The sequence below is a fragment of the Pseudophryne corroboree genome (genome assembly GCF_028390025.1).
Source record: "Pseudophryne corroboree isolate aPseCor3 chromosome 3 unlocalized genomic scaffold, aPseCor3.hap2 SUPER_3_unloc_11, whole genome shotgun sequence".
Taxonomy (NCBI): Eukaryota; Metazoa; Chordata; class Amphibia; order Anura; family Myobatrachidae; genus Pseudophryne; species Pseudophryne corroboree.
The window spans coordinates 2,248,407-2,266,303 of NW_026967499.1; the positions used below are offsets into that span (position 1 = coordinate 2,248,407).

The 17,897-nt window shown below is 46.4% G+C and overlaps 1 protein-coding gene across 1 annotated transcript in view; it reads right to left on the minus strand.

The window, feature by feature from the left end:
* Positions 1 to 603: 603 nt before the first annotated feature.
* The window catches only part of LOC134983293 (zinc finger protein OZF-like), a 29,947-nt gene continuing 12,653 nt past the window's right edge, over positions 604 to 17,897 (minus strand). Inside the window, exon 4 of the mRNA XM_063949013.1 lies at positions 604 to 1,568. Within this exon, the coding sequence (XP_063805083.1) occupies positions 604 to 1,568 (965 nt within the window). The remainder of the gene's footprint in view (positions 1,569 to 17,897) is intronic.

Here is a 17,897-nt window from a genome sequence, read left to right on the forward strand (position 1 = left end):
TCCGATTGAGCATGCATTTCACTTCATGAAGACAAAACTGAAGGGAAAATGCCCCAAGAACAAGCAGAAACTGAAGACATTTGCAGTCGAGGTCTGGCAGAGCATCACCAGGGATGAAACCCAGCGTCTGGTGATGTCTATGCGTTCCAGACTTCAGGCTGTAACTGACAAAAGGATTTGCAACAAAGTATTAAAAAGTAAAAGTTTGATTTAGGTTTAGTCTGTACCATTACTTTTGGTCCCTTAAAAAGTGGGAGGCACATATAAAAACCATTTGAATTCCTACACTGTTCACCTGATTTGTATGTAAATACCCTCAAATTAAAGCGGAAAGTCTGCAGTTAAAGCACATCTTGTTTGTTTAATTTCAAATCCATTGTGATTGTGTATAGAGCCCAAAATATGAGAATTGTGTCGATGTCCCAATATATATGGACCAGACTGTATATTGCATGAAGCATAGGAGATGGGATTGACCCTTGAGGAACATTGCATGACAGTGATAATTATACTCCAGAAGATTTCAATGGTTCCGTACTTGGGTAATGTCTAATGTGTTCAACAAGAGCGGATTTATTTCTCTCACGGCATGAAAATGGCTTCTCACCTGTGAAATCGCTGATGTTTAACAAGAACGGATTTCCGTGCAAAACATTTCCTACACTCAGAACAGGAATACGGCTTCTCACCTGTGTGACTTCTCTGATGTGTAACAAGATTTGATTTCAATGTAAAACATTTCCCACACTCAGAACAGGAATACGGCTTCTCACCTGTGTGACTTCTCTGATGTGTAACAAGATTTGATTTCAATGTAAAACATTTCCCACACTCAGAACAGGAATACGGCTTCTCACCTGTGTGACTTCTCTGATGTGTAACAAGATTTGATTTCAATGTAAAACATTTCCCACACTCAGAACAGGAATACGGCTTCTCACCTGTGTGACTTTTCTGATGTGTAACAAGATTTGATTTCGATGTAGAACATTTCCCACACTCAGAACAGGAATACGGCTTCTCACCTGTGTGACTTCTCTGATGTGTAACAAGATTTGATTTCTGTGCATAACATTTCCCACACTCAGAACAGGAAAACGGCTTCTCACCTGTGTGACTTTTCTGATGTGTAACAAGATTTGATTTCTGTGCATAACATTTCATACACTGAGAACAGGAATACGGCTTATCACCTGTGTGACTTCTCTGATGTTCAACAAGATTTGATTTAGATAAAAAACATTTCCCACACTCAGAACATGGAAATGGCCTCTCACCTGCCTTAGCTGACTGATGAGTAATAAGCTTTGTGTTCTGTGTAAAACATTTGGCATCTGTAGAACAGGGAAACTCTTTATCTACTCTCAGAGCTGTAATAGATGCACCAATATCAGAGTGATCAGAAGAACATTTCCCAGGATCAGGGGGATCAGCTGACAGAGCTGGATGTATAATTGGGGTAATGGGATTATCTCCTAGAGAATCCGGTCTACTGTCATCTGTTATTTCACAATCCAGGGATAACATTAGATGTACTTCTGAGATATTCCTGCTTGTGGGTCCATCTGCTGGAAATAATATACATTAATATATAAAATGAGCAGACAAGACCCAGGATGTTACAGGATACAATATATAATTCTATAACTGACATTTTCTTTTACCTGTAATCATTGCTTTTATGTTTATTAAAAAACAAAAAAAAGCTAGGATGCTTAGACTGGAGCTTGATCAACACTGAAGGCTCAAGTGGGATTACTAGAGGTGACATGGACGCTCATATGGGATTACTAGAGGTGACATGGACGCTCATGTGGTATTAACTAGAGGTGACATGGACGCTCATTTGGGATTACTAGGGGTGACATGGACGCTCATTTGGGATTACTAGAGGTGACATGGACGCTCATTTGGGATTACTAGAGGTGACATGGATGCTCATGTGGGATTACTAGAGGTGACATGGATGCTCATGTGGGATTACTAGAGGTGACATGGACGCTCATGTGGGATTACTAGAGGTGATATGGACGCTCATGTGGTATTACTAGAGGTGACATGGACGCTCATTTGGGATTACTAGGGGTGACATGGACGCTCATTTGGGATTACTAGAGGTGACATGGACGCTCATTTGGGATTACTAGAGGTGACATGGATGCTCATGTGTGATTACTAGAGGTGACATGGACGCTCGTGGGGGATTACTAGAGGTGACACGGACACTCATGTGGGATTACTAGAGGTGACACGGACACTCATGTGGGATTACTAGAGGTGACATGGATGCTCACGAGGGATTATTAGAGGTGACATGGATGCTCATGTGGGATTACTAGAGGTGACATGGACGCTTATGTGGGATTACTAGAGGCGATTTGGACGCTCATGTGGGATTACTAGAGGTGACATGGAGGTTTATGTGGGATTACTAGAGGTGACACGTACGCCCATGAGAGATTACTAGAGGTGACATGGACGCTCATGTGGGATTACTAGAGGTGACATGGATGCTCACGAGGGATTAGTAGAGGTGACATGGATGCTCATGTGGGATTACTAGAGGTGACATGGACGTTTATGTGGGATAACTAGAGGTGACATGGACACTGCTATAATAAATCACCAAAGAGAAAGTGCTGTCCTGTTTGCGCACCAATAAATAATATATAACCTTTATTAAGTACAGTAAAGTATGTAAGATAAATCGTTGAAATATTAAACACAAAGTTAAGTGTATAAAGAGCTGAATAAAGTAATAAAAAAACATTGGGTTTTAATTGGGTGTTAATTGATACAATGCCGATAATCTGGGGGGGGGGGGGGGGGGGGGGGAGCTGCAGTCTTAAATGCATTGGTCAATACGTGAACTAATGCTCCACTGTTTATTATTTTTAGTTAATATAGTGAGTGCAGAGCCCCAGTGATTTTATTTAAACAATGTGGTCGCATACTGTGTTGCACCCCAAATCTAGGAACGGCGAGTGCTGTGGATTAGTTTATTATGGGGTATATGCAATTGCGGTCGAATTCCGGCCGGAATTCTACCGTTTTTTAATTCAGCACTATTCGACAGTCACACACCCTCCCGCGGGGACCCGAATTCGACATATTCAATAAAAAACGGATTCGACAGTCCCGCTGTCGAAAAACGGACCAATTGACGATAATGTGCGTCCTGGATTCGACTTCATGGACGGCACAAAAGTGTTTAAAAAACCATAATAAAAAAAATCAGTGGCGTCCCCCCTCCTAAGCATAACCAGCCTCGGGCTCTTTAAGCCAGTCGTGGTTGTAAAAATACGGGGGAGGGGGGGGGGGAATTACAGGGGATCAGCCGTATTTTAACAACCAGCACCGGGCTATGCATCCGGTCCTGGTGCAAAAAATACGGGGGACAATAAACGTAGGGGGACAAAAGACGTAGGGGTCCCCCGTATTTTTCACACCAGCACCGGACTCCACTAACTAGAGAGATAATGCCACAGCCGGGGGACACTTTTATACCGGTCCCTGCGGCCGTGGCATTAAATCCCCAACTAGTCACCACTGGCCGGGGTACCCTGGAGGAGTGGGGACCCCTTAAATCAAGGGATCTCCCCCCCCCCTCCAGCCACCCAAGGGCCAGGGGTGAAGCCCGAGTCTGTCCCTCCCATCCAAGGACGGCGGATGGGAGGCTGATAGCCAAGTGTCAAAAAAAATAATATTGTTATTTGTAGCAGAACTACAAGTCCCAGCAAGCCTCACACGCAAGCTGGTACTTGGAGAACCACAAGTACCAGCATGTGGGGGAAAAGCGGGCCCGCTGGTACCTATAGTTCTACTACAAAAAAAATACCCAAATAAAAACAGGACACACACACAAAAAAAAAATATTGTTTTAAAAAATATATTAAATAATACTTGTGGCTCCTAAATAGACAAACCAAGTAGATAATCCCTTCTAATATAAACAGACATGCTATTAGCAATAAAACAAAAACACAAAAAAAACATGTTTTAAAATGTTTTATTCGATCACGCCAGCAAAATGAGGCGGACTGAAATTGATGAAATAACTGTCGAAAAAAGCACTGTTGTCGAATCGACATTCTTCAACTGAATATACTTTTGTCGAAAAGCAGCATTTTTACCATTGCAGACATGCGGCAGATAAGGGCGGAGCCATCGTCCTACAAGACATCACCGATTACCGGGCGGAAATTTACCATCAATTGGAGGAACCGGGTGTATATATTAAACTTAATGGCAATCCAACGTCAGTATTTCTGAAAGATCTCAAAGAAGCACTACTGAGGGCTTGTGATGCAGGAATCATCACGGAAGAGACCATGAAATTGCTACTCCCAGAACATCCGGTGGTTCCTATCCTATATACAGTCCCTAAAATTCATAAAGGGGTTAATCCCCCTCCAGGGCGACCAATTATCTCAGCCAGGGGTTCATTATTCCAGCCAACCTCAGTACTGCTGGATTCCATCTTGCAGCCATACGTACAACAACACCCCTATACTCTTATGGACACAACAACTCTATTAAATCAAATAAGTGAATTGGGACCCATCCCTCCGGAAACATGGTTGATAACAGCTGATGTTATCAGCCTATACACAATTATTCCCCATTCTGAGGGTCTCCATGCAGTAAAAAATGTATTACTGAATGAGCTCAAAATTGACCCTGCTCATGGTGAGATTTTGATTCATCTCTTGGAATTGGTATTAATGAAAAATTTCTTTCTATTTGACAATACGTTCTACCTTCAACAAAGGGGGTGTGCTATGGGATCAGCCGTATCACCTACCTATGCAAACATATATATGTTTGATGTGGAGCAAGACATATTCTTTTCTGATGCGAGTATTTCATCCAACATCATCTTATACAAGAGATACATAGATGACTTATTCATCATATGGAAAGGCCCGCAAGCAACATTGCAGAATATACTGGATACTCACAATATGTCCTCTAGTCCTGTGAAATTGGTCTATAAAATGGACCAACACACCATAGATTTCCTTGATATTAGGATCTCTATTGAGAATGCAAGTATCAACACCACGGTGTTTTCCAAACCAACAGATAGGAACACCTTCTTGCACAATGCGAGTTGTCATCCTAAAGGACATCCTTAGATCTGCATTACATTGCTATAGTCAACACTTAGTAATTATATACCACAGGTTCATATTTAGCGTTCCATATGCATCATTTTTATTAGTATCATTTACATTATGAGTTACAGCAAAGATAACATCTTCCACCTGAAATGCCAATCACTCTGAGATCTTATTACAGCTCTGCATTATCTTATTACAGTGATATATACTTTCAGTTCAGATTCTGTGTATTACAGCCGTGTCACACATGTTGCTTTGTTTATGCCAGGAGTGTCACAACGGGTTACTATGGTGATGGGTTCACTGACGTGCACCGCGCAACACGAACGAGGCACACTTCACGCTGGTGACAGGGATATAAGGTAAGCTTTTTCACTGTTGTATTTTATCCTGATGACAATTTTCAAGTAAAATTGAAACGTTGATGGACAGCTGGTGGTGTTGATTTATCTTTACAATCCTGAGTGCCGCACATCGTTTTGCTGATATTTACCATTTGGAAAGTGAGGGCACCAGGGACCACTGCTCATGGTATTGGAGTGCCGGACCATCCACAAACATATATATATATATATATATATATATATATATATATTCTCCTATGTAACCTGTAGATCTGCACAGACCAGGAGATAGACATTTATGTATGTAGTAAAGGTGTGTACACACGGTAAGATTTTTTCATTCGATTCTGACTATATAGTCAGAATCGGATGAAAAGATAGTGCAGATCGCAAGGTGACAGTCACCTTGCGATCCCGATCCGATGCTCGGCCCCGCGCGGTCAGCATCGGCAGAAAAAATAGGCTGTGCAGGCAAGTCAATCCTGACTATCTCTATAGAAGAGATAGTCAGGATTGACACTTAGCCAAAATCGCACATAGCCAGCATCGCAAGCACACTCATTATGTGCTTGCGATACTGGCTAAGTGCCGACCCGGCCCCCTGTCGCACGGTGAGAATCGGATAAGTCCGAATATCACCGTGTGTATGCACCCTAAGGCTACTGGGAGACCTTAAATTGAGCAATATTTGATCTGGCCATTACATTCTCTAAAGTCACTCAATTATTTGAAGTCTACACAATTGATATTTGAAGATAACAAGACTTATGGTCGACTTTACCAGGGTTAACTTTTTCTTTGAGAAAAAAGGTACTACCACCTATACGCGCTATCCAATACAATACATAAATGATAGTGAATGATGTACAAACAATGTAATATCAATGATGGATATCCCAAATGATGTGAAAAATAAGATTTTAAACCTACCGGTAAATCTTTTTCTCCTAGTCCGTAGAGGATGCTGGGGACTCCGTAAGGACCATGGGGATAGACGGGCTCCGCAGGAGACATGGACACTAAGAAAGAACTTTAGGTATGGGTGTGCACTGGCTCCTCCCTCTATGCCCCTCCTCCAGCCTCAGTTAGAGAAACTGTGCCCAGAGGAGACGGACAGTACGAGGAAAGGATTTGTTAATCTAAGGGCAAGATTCATACCAGCCACACCATCCACACCGTATAACTAGGGATATATGAAACAGTTAACAGTATGAAACAACACAGCATCAGACTGAGACTGATGAAAACTGTAACATAACCCTTATGTAAGCAATAACTATATACAAGTCTTGCAGAAGTAGTCCGCACTTGGGACGGGCACCCAGCATCCTCTATGGACTAGGAGAAAAAGATTTACTGGTAGGTTTAAAATCTTATTTTCTCTTACGTCCTAGAGGATGCTGGGGACTCCATAAGGACCATGGGGATTATACCAAAGCTCCCAAATGGGCGGGAGAGTGCGGATGACTCTGCAGCACCGATTGAGCAAACAGGAGGTCCTCCTCAGCCAGGGTATCAAACTTGTAGAACTTTGCAAAGGTGTTTGAACCCGACCAAGTAGCAGCTCGGCACAATCGCAATGCCGAGACCCCTCGGGCAGCCGCCCAAGAAGAGCCCACCTTCCTAGTGGAATGGGCCTTAATCGATTTTGGTAACGGCAATCCAGCCATTGAATGATCCTGCTGAATCATGTTACAGATCCAGCGAGCAATAGACTGCTTTGAAGCAGGAGCGCCAACCTTGTTGGCAGCATACAGGACAAACAGTGCTTCTGTTTTTCTGACCCTAGCCTTTCTGGCTATGTAAATTTTCAAAGCCAAGACCACATCAAGGGACTCTGAATCCTCCAAGTCTCGTGTAGCCACCGGCACCACAATAGGTTGGTTCATATGAAAAGATGAAACCACCTTAGGCAAGAACTGAGGACGGGTCCGCAATTCCGCTTTATCCATATGGAAAACCAGATAGGGGCTTTTATGAGACAAAGCCGCCAATTCCGACACTCGCCTAGCCGAAGCCAAGGCTAACAACATGACCACTTTCCAAGTGAGATATTTTAATTCCACTGTTTGAAGTGGTTTAAACCAGTGCGACTTAAGGAAACTCAACACCACGTTAAGGTCCAAGGCGCCACTGGAGGTACAAAAGGAGGCTGAATATGCAGCACTCCCTTCACAAAAGTCTGTACTTCTGGGAGAGAAACTAATTCCTTCTGAAAGAAAATGGATAGGACCGAAATCTGAACCTTAATGAAGCCTAATTTTAGGCCCAAATTCACTCCAGTTTGTAGGAAGTGAAGGAAACGGCCCAGATGGAATTCTTCCGTAGGAGCATTCCTGGCCTCACACCAAGAAACATACTTCCGCCATATACGGTGATAATGTTTAGCTGTCACGTCCTTCCTAGCCTTTATCAGAGTAGGAATGACCTCATCCGGAATGCCCTTTTCAGCTAGGATCCGGCGTCCAACCGCCGTGCCGTCAAACGCAGCCGTGGTAAGTCTTGGAACAGACAGGGACCCTGTTGTAACAGGTCCTGTCTTAGAGGAAGAGGCCACGGATCTTCTGTGAGCATTTCCTGCAGATCCGGATACCAGGCCCTTCGCGGCCAATCTGGAACAATGAGAATTGTCTGTACTCCTCTTTTTCTTATTATTCTCAACTCCTTGGGGATGAGAGGAAAAGGAGGAAACACGTAGACCGACTGGAACACCCACGGTGTCACTAGGGCGTCCACTGCCCCCGCCTGAGGGCCTGTACCTCTGTAGTTTTTTGTTTAGGCCGGACGCCATCATGTCTATCTGGGGCAGGCCCCACTGACTTGCAATCTGTGCAAAGACTTCCTGATGAAGTCCCCACTCTCCTGTATGTAGATCGTGTCTGCTGAGGAAGTCTGCTTCCCAGTTGTCCACTCCCGGAATGAACACTGCTGACAGTGCGCCTACATGATTTTCCGCCCAGCGAAGAATCCTGGTGTTTTCCGCCATTGCCACTTTGCTCCTTGTGCCGCCTTGGTGGTTTACATGAGCTACTGCGGTGATGTTGTCTGACTGGATCAGAACTGGTAGGTCGCGAAGCAAAGTCTCCGCTTGACGAAGGGCATTGTAAATGGCCCTCAGTTCCAGGACGTTGATGTGAAGACCAGTTTCTTGACTTGACCAAAGACCTTGGAAGTTTCTTCCCTGTGTGACTGCTCCCCAACCTCGGAGGCTCGCGTCCATGGTCACCAGAACCCAGTCCTGAATGCCGAATCTGCGACTCTCTAGAAGGGGAGCACTCTGCAGCCACCACAGGAGAGATACCCTGGCCCTGGGGGACAGGGTGATCAACTGATGAATCTGTAGATGTGACCCGGACCACTTGTCCAGTAGGTCCCATTGGAAAGTCCTCGCATGGAACCTGCTGAAAGGAATGGCCTCGTAAGACGCCACCATCTTTCCCAGGACTCGAGTGCAGTGATACACTGACATCTCTTTTGGCTTCAATAGGTCCCTCTGTCGGAAGATAAACCCTTTTCTGGTCCGTATCCAGAATCATGCCTAAGAAGGTCAAACGAGTCGTAGGAACCAACTGTGACTTCGGGATATTGAGAATCCAGCCGTGTTGCTGTAACACCTTCAGTGAAAGTGACACGCTGTTCAACAACTGCTCTCGTTATCTCACTTTTATGAGGAGATCGTCCAAGTGCGGGATAATTGTGACACCCTGCTTGCGCAGGAGCACCATCATTTCCGCCATTACCTTGGTGAAAATCCTTGGGGCCGTGGAAAGCCTGAAAGGCAACGTCTTAAATTGGTAATGACAATCTTGTACCGCAAATCTCAGGTACGTCTGATGAGGTGGATATATGGGAACATGAAGGTATGCATCCTTTATGTCCAGGGATACCATAAAATCCCCCCTTCTAGGCTGGCGATGACCGCTCTGAGCGATTCCATCTTGAACTTGAACCTTTTCAAAGTATAGGTTCAGGGATTTTAAATTTAAAATGGGTCTGACCGAACTGTCCGGTTTCGGGACTACAAATAGGGTTGAGTAATACCCCCTCCCTTGTTGAAGCAGGGGAACCTTGACCACCACCTGCTGAAGACACAATTTTTTAATTGCATTTAAGACTATTTCCCTTTCTGGGGGAGAAGCTGGTAGGGCCGATTTGAAAAACCGGCGAGGAGGCGCCTCTTCGAACTCCAGCTTGTAACCCTGGGAAACAATCTCCATTGCCCAGGGATCCACCTGTGAGAGAACCCAGATGTGGCTGAAAAGTCGAAGAACTTTGCATCATTGTAGTCGACACTGGAGTCACAATCCGTGTTGGTATTAGTGTCTACTATTTGGGATAGTGGGTGCTTCTGAGACCCGGAAGGTCCCTGCGACATAGGGGCAGGCAGGGGTTGACTCCCTGCATGTTCCCTGGCTTCAGCTTTGTCCAACCTTTTGTGCAATAAATTCACATTAGCACTTAAAACATTCCACATATCCATCCAGTCTGGTGTCAGCGTTGTCGACGGAGACACCACACTCATTTGCTTCACCTCCTCCCTAGGAGAGCCTACTACCTCAGACATGCCAACACACGCGTACCGACACACCACTCAGGGAATCCTCTTATCTGAAGACAGTTCCCCCACAAGGCCCTTTGGAGAGACAGAGAGTATGCCAGCACATACCCAGCGCTAATGACCCAGGAAAAAACACACTATATGTTTACCCAGATAGCGCTGTAATATCTATTTTGCGCCAAATTATGTGCCCCCCCTTCTTTAAAACCCTCTTTCACCGTGATTAAGCAGGGGAGAGTCCGGGGAGCTTCCTCTCAGTGATGTGCTGTGGAGAAAATGGCGCTGGTGAGTGCTGAGGAACAAGCTCCGCCCCCCTCAGCGGTGGGCTTCGGTCTCGCTTAAAAATTCAAAACCTGACGGGGGATCTCTCTTGTATACAGTGCCCAGCCTGTATATAAGGTTATTGCCACCTTTGGAGGTCCATATTGCTGCCCAGGGCGCCCCCCCTGCACCCTTACAGTGACTGCCGTGTGTGTGTGCTGTGTGGGAGCAATGGCGCACAGCGCTACCGCTGTGCGTTACCTCAGTGAAGATCTGAAGTCTTCTGACGCCTTTGAAGTCTTCTTTCTTCACATACTCACCCGACTTCAATCTTCCGGCTCTGCAAGGAGGACGGCGGCGCGGCTCTGGGACGAACTGCAGGGTGAGACCTGGGTTCCGTTCCCTCTGGAGCGAATGGTGTCCAGTAGCCTAAGGAACAGAGCCTAACATTAAAGTAGGTCTGCTTCTCTCCCCTCAGTCCCTCGCTGCAGGGAGTCTGTCGCCAGCAGGCTCCCTGAAAATAAAAAACCTAACAAATACTTTATTTTTCAGGAAAACCCAGGAGAGCTCCCTGTAATGCACCCAGTCTCCTCTGGGCACAGTAATAAACTGAGGCTGGAGGAGGGGCATAGAGGGAGGAGCCAGTGCACACCCATACCTAAAGTTCTTTCTTAGTGCCCATGTCTCCTGCGGAGCCCGTCTATCCCCATGGTCCTTACGGTGTCCCCAGCATCCTCTAGGACGTAAGAGAAATTATATATATATATATATATATATATATATATATATAAAGACATCTTTTTCTGAGGTCTACAGGATCCACAGTCCTCGCATTGGGGTGTAGGTGGTAGGAGTTGACTGGGCACCACACAGTTAAGCTTTTAGCTCCCATGATGCACCGGTCCTCCTCCTCATATACCCCGCCTCTGGCCTAGGGAAGCCAGTTTTGTTAACAAGCCAAAAGGCAGGAGCAGGATTTCAGGAGAAAAGGAAGACTTGAACATACAAGACATACTATCTTGCAGAGTAGAAAAAAAATCACAAAGGGGGGAAAAAAAATAGGATTTTAATTACCTAGCGGTAAATCCTTTTCTCGTAGTCCGTAGAGGATACTTGGGTCCACATTAATTCCATAGGGTATAGACGGGTCCACTAGGAGCCATGGGCACTTTAAGAAATTAATAGTGTGGGCTGGCTCCTCCCTCTATCAGACTCAGTCTAGAAACTGTGCCCGAGGAGACGGACATACTTCAAGAGAAGGATTTAACTGAACAGTAGTGAGATTCGAACTAGCACACGCAACCAAGAGGAAAGCCATGCTAACCAAACTTGAAAAGGTACAGCAATGGCTGCACCAAGAATAATACTTAACTAAGTAACAGTGCAGAAAAATGAAGCACTGGGCGGGCGCCCAGTATCCTCTACGCACTTCGAGAAAAGGATTTACCGGTAGGTAATTAAAATCCTATTCTCTCTTACATCCTAGAGGATACTGGGGTCCATTTAGTACCATGGGGATGCACGAAAGCTCCCAAAACGGGTGGGAGAGTGCTGAGGTTCCTGAAGAACTGATTGATCAAACTGAAGGTCCTCAGCGGTCAAAGTATCGAACTTGTAGAACTTAGCAAACGTGTGCGACCCTGACCAAGTAGCCGCTCGTCAAAGCTGTAAAGCCGAGACACCCCGGGCAGCTGCCCAGGAAGAACCCACCAACCGAGTAGAGTGGACCTGAACTGATTTCGGAACCGGCAAGCCTGCCATAGAATAAGCATGCTGGATAGTAAGCCTGATCCAGCTAGCAATAGACTGCTTAGAAGCAGGGCACCCAATTTTATTGGGATCATGGAAAACAAACAGCGAGTCAGTCTGTGACCAGCCGTCCGCTTCACATAAATTTTCAAAGCCCTCACAACATCTAAGGACTTTGAAGAAGCAGAAGTGTTGGTAATCACTGAAATCACAATAGGTTGGTTGATGTGAAATGCAGACACCACCTTAGGAAAGAACTGCTGATGAGTTCTGAGCTCAGTGCGATCCTCATGTAAAATCAAGTAGGGGCTCTTGTGAGGCAATGCGGCCAGATCCGACACGCGCCTGGCCGAAGCCAGGGCCAACAGTGTAACTGTCTGCCACGTATGAAACTTAACGTCCACTGCCTGTAAAGGCTCAAACCAATCCGATTGGATGAACTGCAACACCACTTTGAGATCCGAAGGTGTCATAGAAGGCACAAAGGGCGGTTGGATGTGCAGAACACCCTTCAAAAAAGTCTGAATCTCAGGAAGAGACGCCAATTGCTTCTGAAAGAAAATGGACAAGGCCGAAATCTGGACTTTCAAGGATCCCAAACGGAGGCTCACATCCACTCCTGCCTGCAGAAAAAGGAGAAACTGTCCCAGCTTAAATTCCGTCGCAGGAATTTTCCTGTTCTCACACCAAGATCCTTATTTCTTCCAAATACACTTGGATCAAGGTTGGAATAACCTTATCCAGAATCCCTTTCTGGGCTAGAATTTGATGCTCAACCTCCATGCTGTCAAATTTAGCCGCGGTAAGTCTTGATAGACGAACGGCCCCTGTTGCAGAAGATCCTCTCGAAGAGGAAGAGGCCACAGGTCTTCCAGGAGCAACTCCAGTAGATCCGCGTATCAGGCCCTTCTTGGCCAGTCCAGAGCAATGAGAAATGCTTGAACCTTTTCCCTTTTTATTCTTTTGAGAATCCTTGGGATTAACATAAGTGGTGAAAACACGTAGACCATCTGGTAGATCCACGGAGTCACCAGAGATTCCGCCTCCACTGCTTGCGGGTCTCTCGACCTGGAACAATATGGCTTGAGCTTCTTGTTGAGACGAGAGGCCCTCATGTCGATTTGGGGAAGTCCCGACGTGCCAGGGACTCAAACACCTGCGGGTGAAGGTCCCACTCTCCTGGATGGACGCCGTGTCTGCCGAGGGAGTTCGCTTCCCAGTTGTCCACTCCCGGAATGAAGATTGCCAACAACGCCACCGCATGTCTTTATGCCCAGAGGAGAATCCTTTTTACCTCCAAAATTGCAGCTCTGCTTTTCGTTCCGCCTTGTCGGGTTATGTACGCTACTGCCGTCACATTGTCCGACTGAACTTGTATGGCCTGATCTTGAAGAAGATGGGATGCCTGTAGAAGGGCGTTGTATATGGCTCTGAGTTCCAGAATGTTGATCGGAAGAATAGATTCTTGACTTGGCCTTCGGCCTTCAGTTAGGTGAGAAGTCTGAAGCCACCACAGAAGAGAAATCCTGGCTCTTGGCGACAGACGTATCCTCTGGTGCATGTGGAGATGCGATCCGGACCATTTGTCCAACAGATCCAGCTGTAAGGGCCTTGCATGAAACATTCCATATTGCAGAGATCAGTAAGAGGCCACCATTTTCCCCAAGAGGCGAATGCACAGGTGCACCAAAATTCGGGTCGGCTTTAGAACGTCCCGTACCATCAACTGGATCACCAATGCCTTTTCCATTGGGAGGAATACACTCCGCGCATCCGTATCCAGTATCATTCCCAGGAACGAAAGCCTCCGTGTTGGTTCCAGGTGAGATTTAGGCAGGCTTAGAATCCACCCGTGATCCTGGAGTAACATCGTTGAGAGGGCAATGCTGTGTAACAACTTCTCCCTGGACGGTGCTTTGATTAGTAGGTCATCAAGGTACGGTATTATGTTCACTCCCCGCAAGCGGAGGAGCAACATCAACTCTGCTATTACCTTGGTTAAAACCTGTGGCGCCGTGGAGAGTCCAAATGGCAGTGCCTGGAACTGGTAGTGGCATTCCTGTAACGCAAACCTGAGATAAGCCTGATGAGGCGGCCAAGTCGGGACATGAAGGTACGCATCCTTGATGTCCAGAGACATCCGGAAATCCCCATCCTCCAGACCTGAGATCACCACTCTTACAGACTCCATCTTCAATTTAAACACCTTTAAATATGGGTTCAGAGACTTGAGGTTTAAAATAGGTCATACCAAACCGTCTGGTTTCGGCACTACAAACAGTTTGGAATCATAACCGTTATTTTGTAGGTGAGGTGGAACTGGAACAATGGCCTGAGCCTGTACCAGTTGTTGAATTGCTGCCTGTAAGGTCAAGGTTGCTTCTGGAGAAGCTGGTAAACCGGATTTGAAGAATCTGGGAGGTGGGAGTTCTTGAAATTCCAGTCTTTATCCCTGTGCGATAAGATATTTCACCTAGGTATCTAGGCATGACGTTGCCCAGATGTGACTGAAATAACGTATCCGGGCTCCCACCTGCCTGTCTTCTAGGCAGTGTGGTCCACTGTGATGCTGAAGGCTTTGAGGAAGCAGAACCAGAGGTCTGTTCCTGAGAACCTGCAGCTACGGCTATTCTGGGTTTACCTTTACCGCCTCTGAAGGCTGTAGAAGAATCCTTGGACTTGTTTTTAAATTTAGCCATCCGAAAGGACTGCAAAGTCAGAGCAGAGGGTCGCTGCAGAAGGAAGGTATGTAGACTTACCCGCAGTGGCCTTAGATATCCAAGTATCTAGTTCATCTCCAAGCAGAGCTTCGCCCGTGAATGGTAGGCTCTCCACGCCTTTTCTGGAATCCCCATCCGCAGTCCACTAGTGTAGCCACAAGCCCCTGCGTGCTGACACTACCATGGCAGTGGTGCATGCATTGAGTAAACCAATTTCTTTTATGGCCTCCACCATAAAGTTGGCAGCATCTTGGATGTGCTGTAGGAGTTAATGTCATCCCTGGTTAGTGAATCTAAATCTTCAATTAGATTATCAGACCATCTTGCAATTGCCCTAGTGATCCATGCACAAGCAATATTGGGTCTCTGGGCTACCCCAGCCGACAAGTATATAGATTTGAGAGTGGTCTCACTCTTACAGTCAGCCGCGTCCTTTAAGGACACCGCCCCGGGAACCTGTAAGACTATCTTTCACAACAACCTGGGCACAGATGCGTCCACTATTGGTGGGTTTTCCCATTTTTTTCTATCCTCCAAAGTAAAGGGGAAGGAAGAAATTAACCTTTTTGGGATCTGAAATTTTTGGTCAGGGTTCACCCAAGCTTCTTCAAAGAGGACATTTGACTAATTTGAAGCCGGAAAAGTAGCTGAGGATTTCTTTTTTGTATTAAAGTAAGATTCCTCAATTACTTCCTCTGCCCTGACAGGAATATGTAAGAGACAGTTCTAACCGCCTCTATGAGGGCCTGGATACCCTGTGCCAGGACAGCACACCCCTCCACTGGCATCCATATCATCCGGATCCGGATCAGGATCAGTGTCACCCTGCATGAGTTTGGCCAGAGTATGCTTTTGTGGGCAAATGGCGAGGGATTGAGACACAGGTATGGGAGCTGAATCTTTGTTGATCAGGTCATCCATAGACTGCCTTAAGAATTGTATCTCCCTTTCATTATGAGATAGCTTAGTGCAAATATTAGAAATAATCCCTTTAATGGAAGCCAACCAGGGGGGTTCAGCCCCACTAGCTGGAGAGGGAGCACAATCGTGGGTGCAGTGTAGTGAGTCCCCAGGGGATGAGAGACATTCTGCAGTACAAGAGACACAGTCCATGGACATGATTGTGAAAGGGACACACACACACACACACACACACACACACACACACACACACACACACACACACCAGGTGAAACACAGTATATGTAGGCAGGGTCCTCAGAAATCAGAGCCAGCCACACAGCGCCCCTTTAGCAAAGTTAAACTGAGCTGGGTCACAATAACAAGCACTTTAGTAGAGTTTTATAAATGTACACCCCCCCCTTTCACTAAGACCCCCTGGTACCGCTGAGGAGACCTGGAGTCCTTGTGGAGGAGCAGCGCTTCCCTGTGAATGCTTCCTGTATGAGCTGCAGAGGGAAAATGGTGCTGGAGAGCTGTAGGATCCGCTCTGAGTGAAGCCCCGCCCCCTGTAATGGCGACAGCTTCCCGCATTTTTTATACTGGCCTAAGGAACTAAATGTCTAACCAAGTGATTAAAATCCCTGTTAGCACAGTGTGGCCTGTGTGGATATTATAGGAGTCTCAGTGCGCCCCTCTCAGTGGGACCCGCTGCAGCGTGCGTCCTTCTGAGCCTCCATGGGGCGTAGCCTGCATGAAGAGCTGTGCTCCTACCCTTGTGCCGCCATTCCTACCGGCGACCCACTAACCGGGACGCCCGCGCTGTACTCACCACTCTTCTGTCTTCAGGCTCTGTTAGGGGTGGCGGAATGCTGCGGGATGGTACGCTGTGCCGTGGTGTGGCTTGCGAATGGCTCCCTCAGGAGCTCAGTGTCCTGACAGCTGAGAAACGGGACCATTAACTCTCTAGGAATTTGGGCCGTTCTCCCCCCTAAGTGCCACGAAGAAGTCAGTCTGCTGCCTAAACAGACCTGACTGAAAATAAACATTAAATAAAAAAAATGGAAATCTCTTCAGGAGCTCTCCAAAGCGTGACCGGCTCCTCCAGGTACATTTTCTAAACTGAGTCCGGTAGGAGGGGCATAGAGGGAGGAGCCAGCTCACACTATTACATTTCTTAAAATGCCCATGGCTCCTAGTGGACCCATCTATACCCCCATGGTACTAATGTGGACCCCAGCATCCTCCAGGATGTAAGAGAAAAGTATTTCCCGAAGACAGGTGTGTCTTGGTGGGCGCCCTCTGGATCCTATGGACCTTAAAGAAAAAGAGTTCACCATGATAAGTCTAACATAACTCTTATTTTCTTCATCAAGATCCATAGTGATCCACAGTCCTTACATAGGGGATGTCCTAAAGCAGTTCCCCCTAAGGGTGGGGACGCTCCTGAGTAGACAGGAGAATCCAACGTCCTAAGGAAGCTTCCCGAGAGGTAAAGGTATCAAAAGGCATAAAAACCTCAGGAACGTGTTAATAGAAGACAACGTAGCTGCCTTGCAGAGTTGTTCAGCAGTAGCACCTCACCGAGCCACCCATGAGGGATCTGCTGAACGTAACGAATGAGCAGAGACCGGAACAGGAAGATCAGCTCGAATGTAAGCCTCTGCAATAGTCATGCAAAGCCACCTGGACAGCGTTTGTTTACTAGCTGGCCAACCTTACTTATAGAATCCATACAGGACAGATAGAGAATCCATTTTCCTGATCACTCTGGTACTTTCCACATAAATCCTTAGTGCACGAACCTCATCCAATAAGGCCTCACCAATAACAGGACTAAAAGGCTGGAACCAATATCTCTGTATTTAGATGAAACTTGGACACCATCTTAGGAAGGTGACCCACCTTGGTCCGGAGAACTGCCCTATCCTGATGGAAGGTCAGAAACGAAGGAGGACAGGAAAGCACTCCTAAATCAGACACTCTTCTCGCAGAGGTAATAGCCAGGAGAAATAACACCTTTGCAGCCAGCCACTTAAGGTCCACTGACTCTAAAGGCTCAAATGGGGGAAGTCTTAAGAGCTTGCAGGACTAGGGATATATCCCAGGAGCCACTGGATGTACAAAGGGAGGCTGGATATGGAGTATTCCTTGAAAAAAGGTACGCCCATCTTGTAGTGGAGCGATCTGTCATTGAAACCACACTGATCGTGCAGAAATGTGTACTTTCAGGAATGCTAGG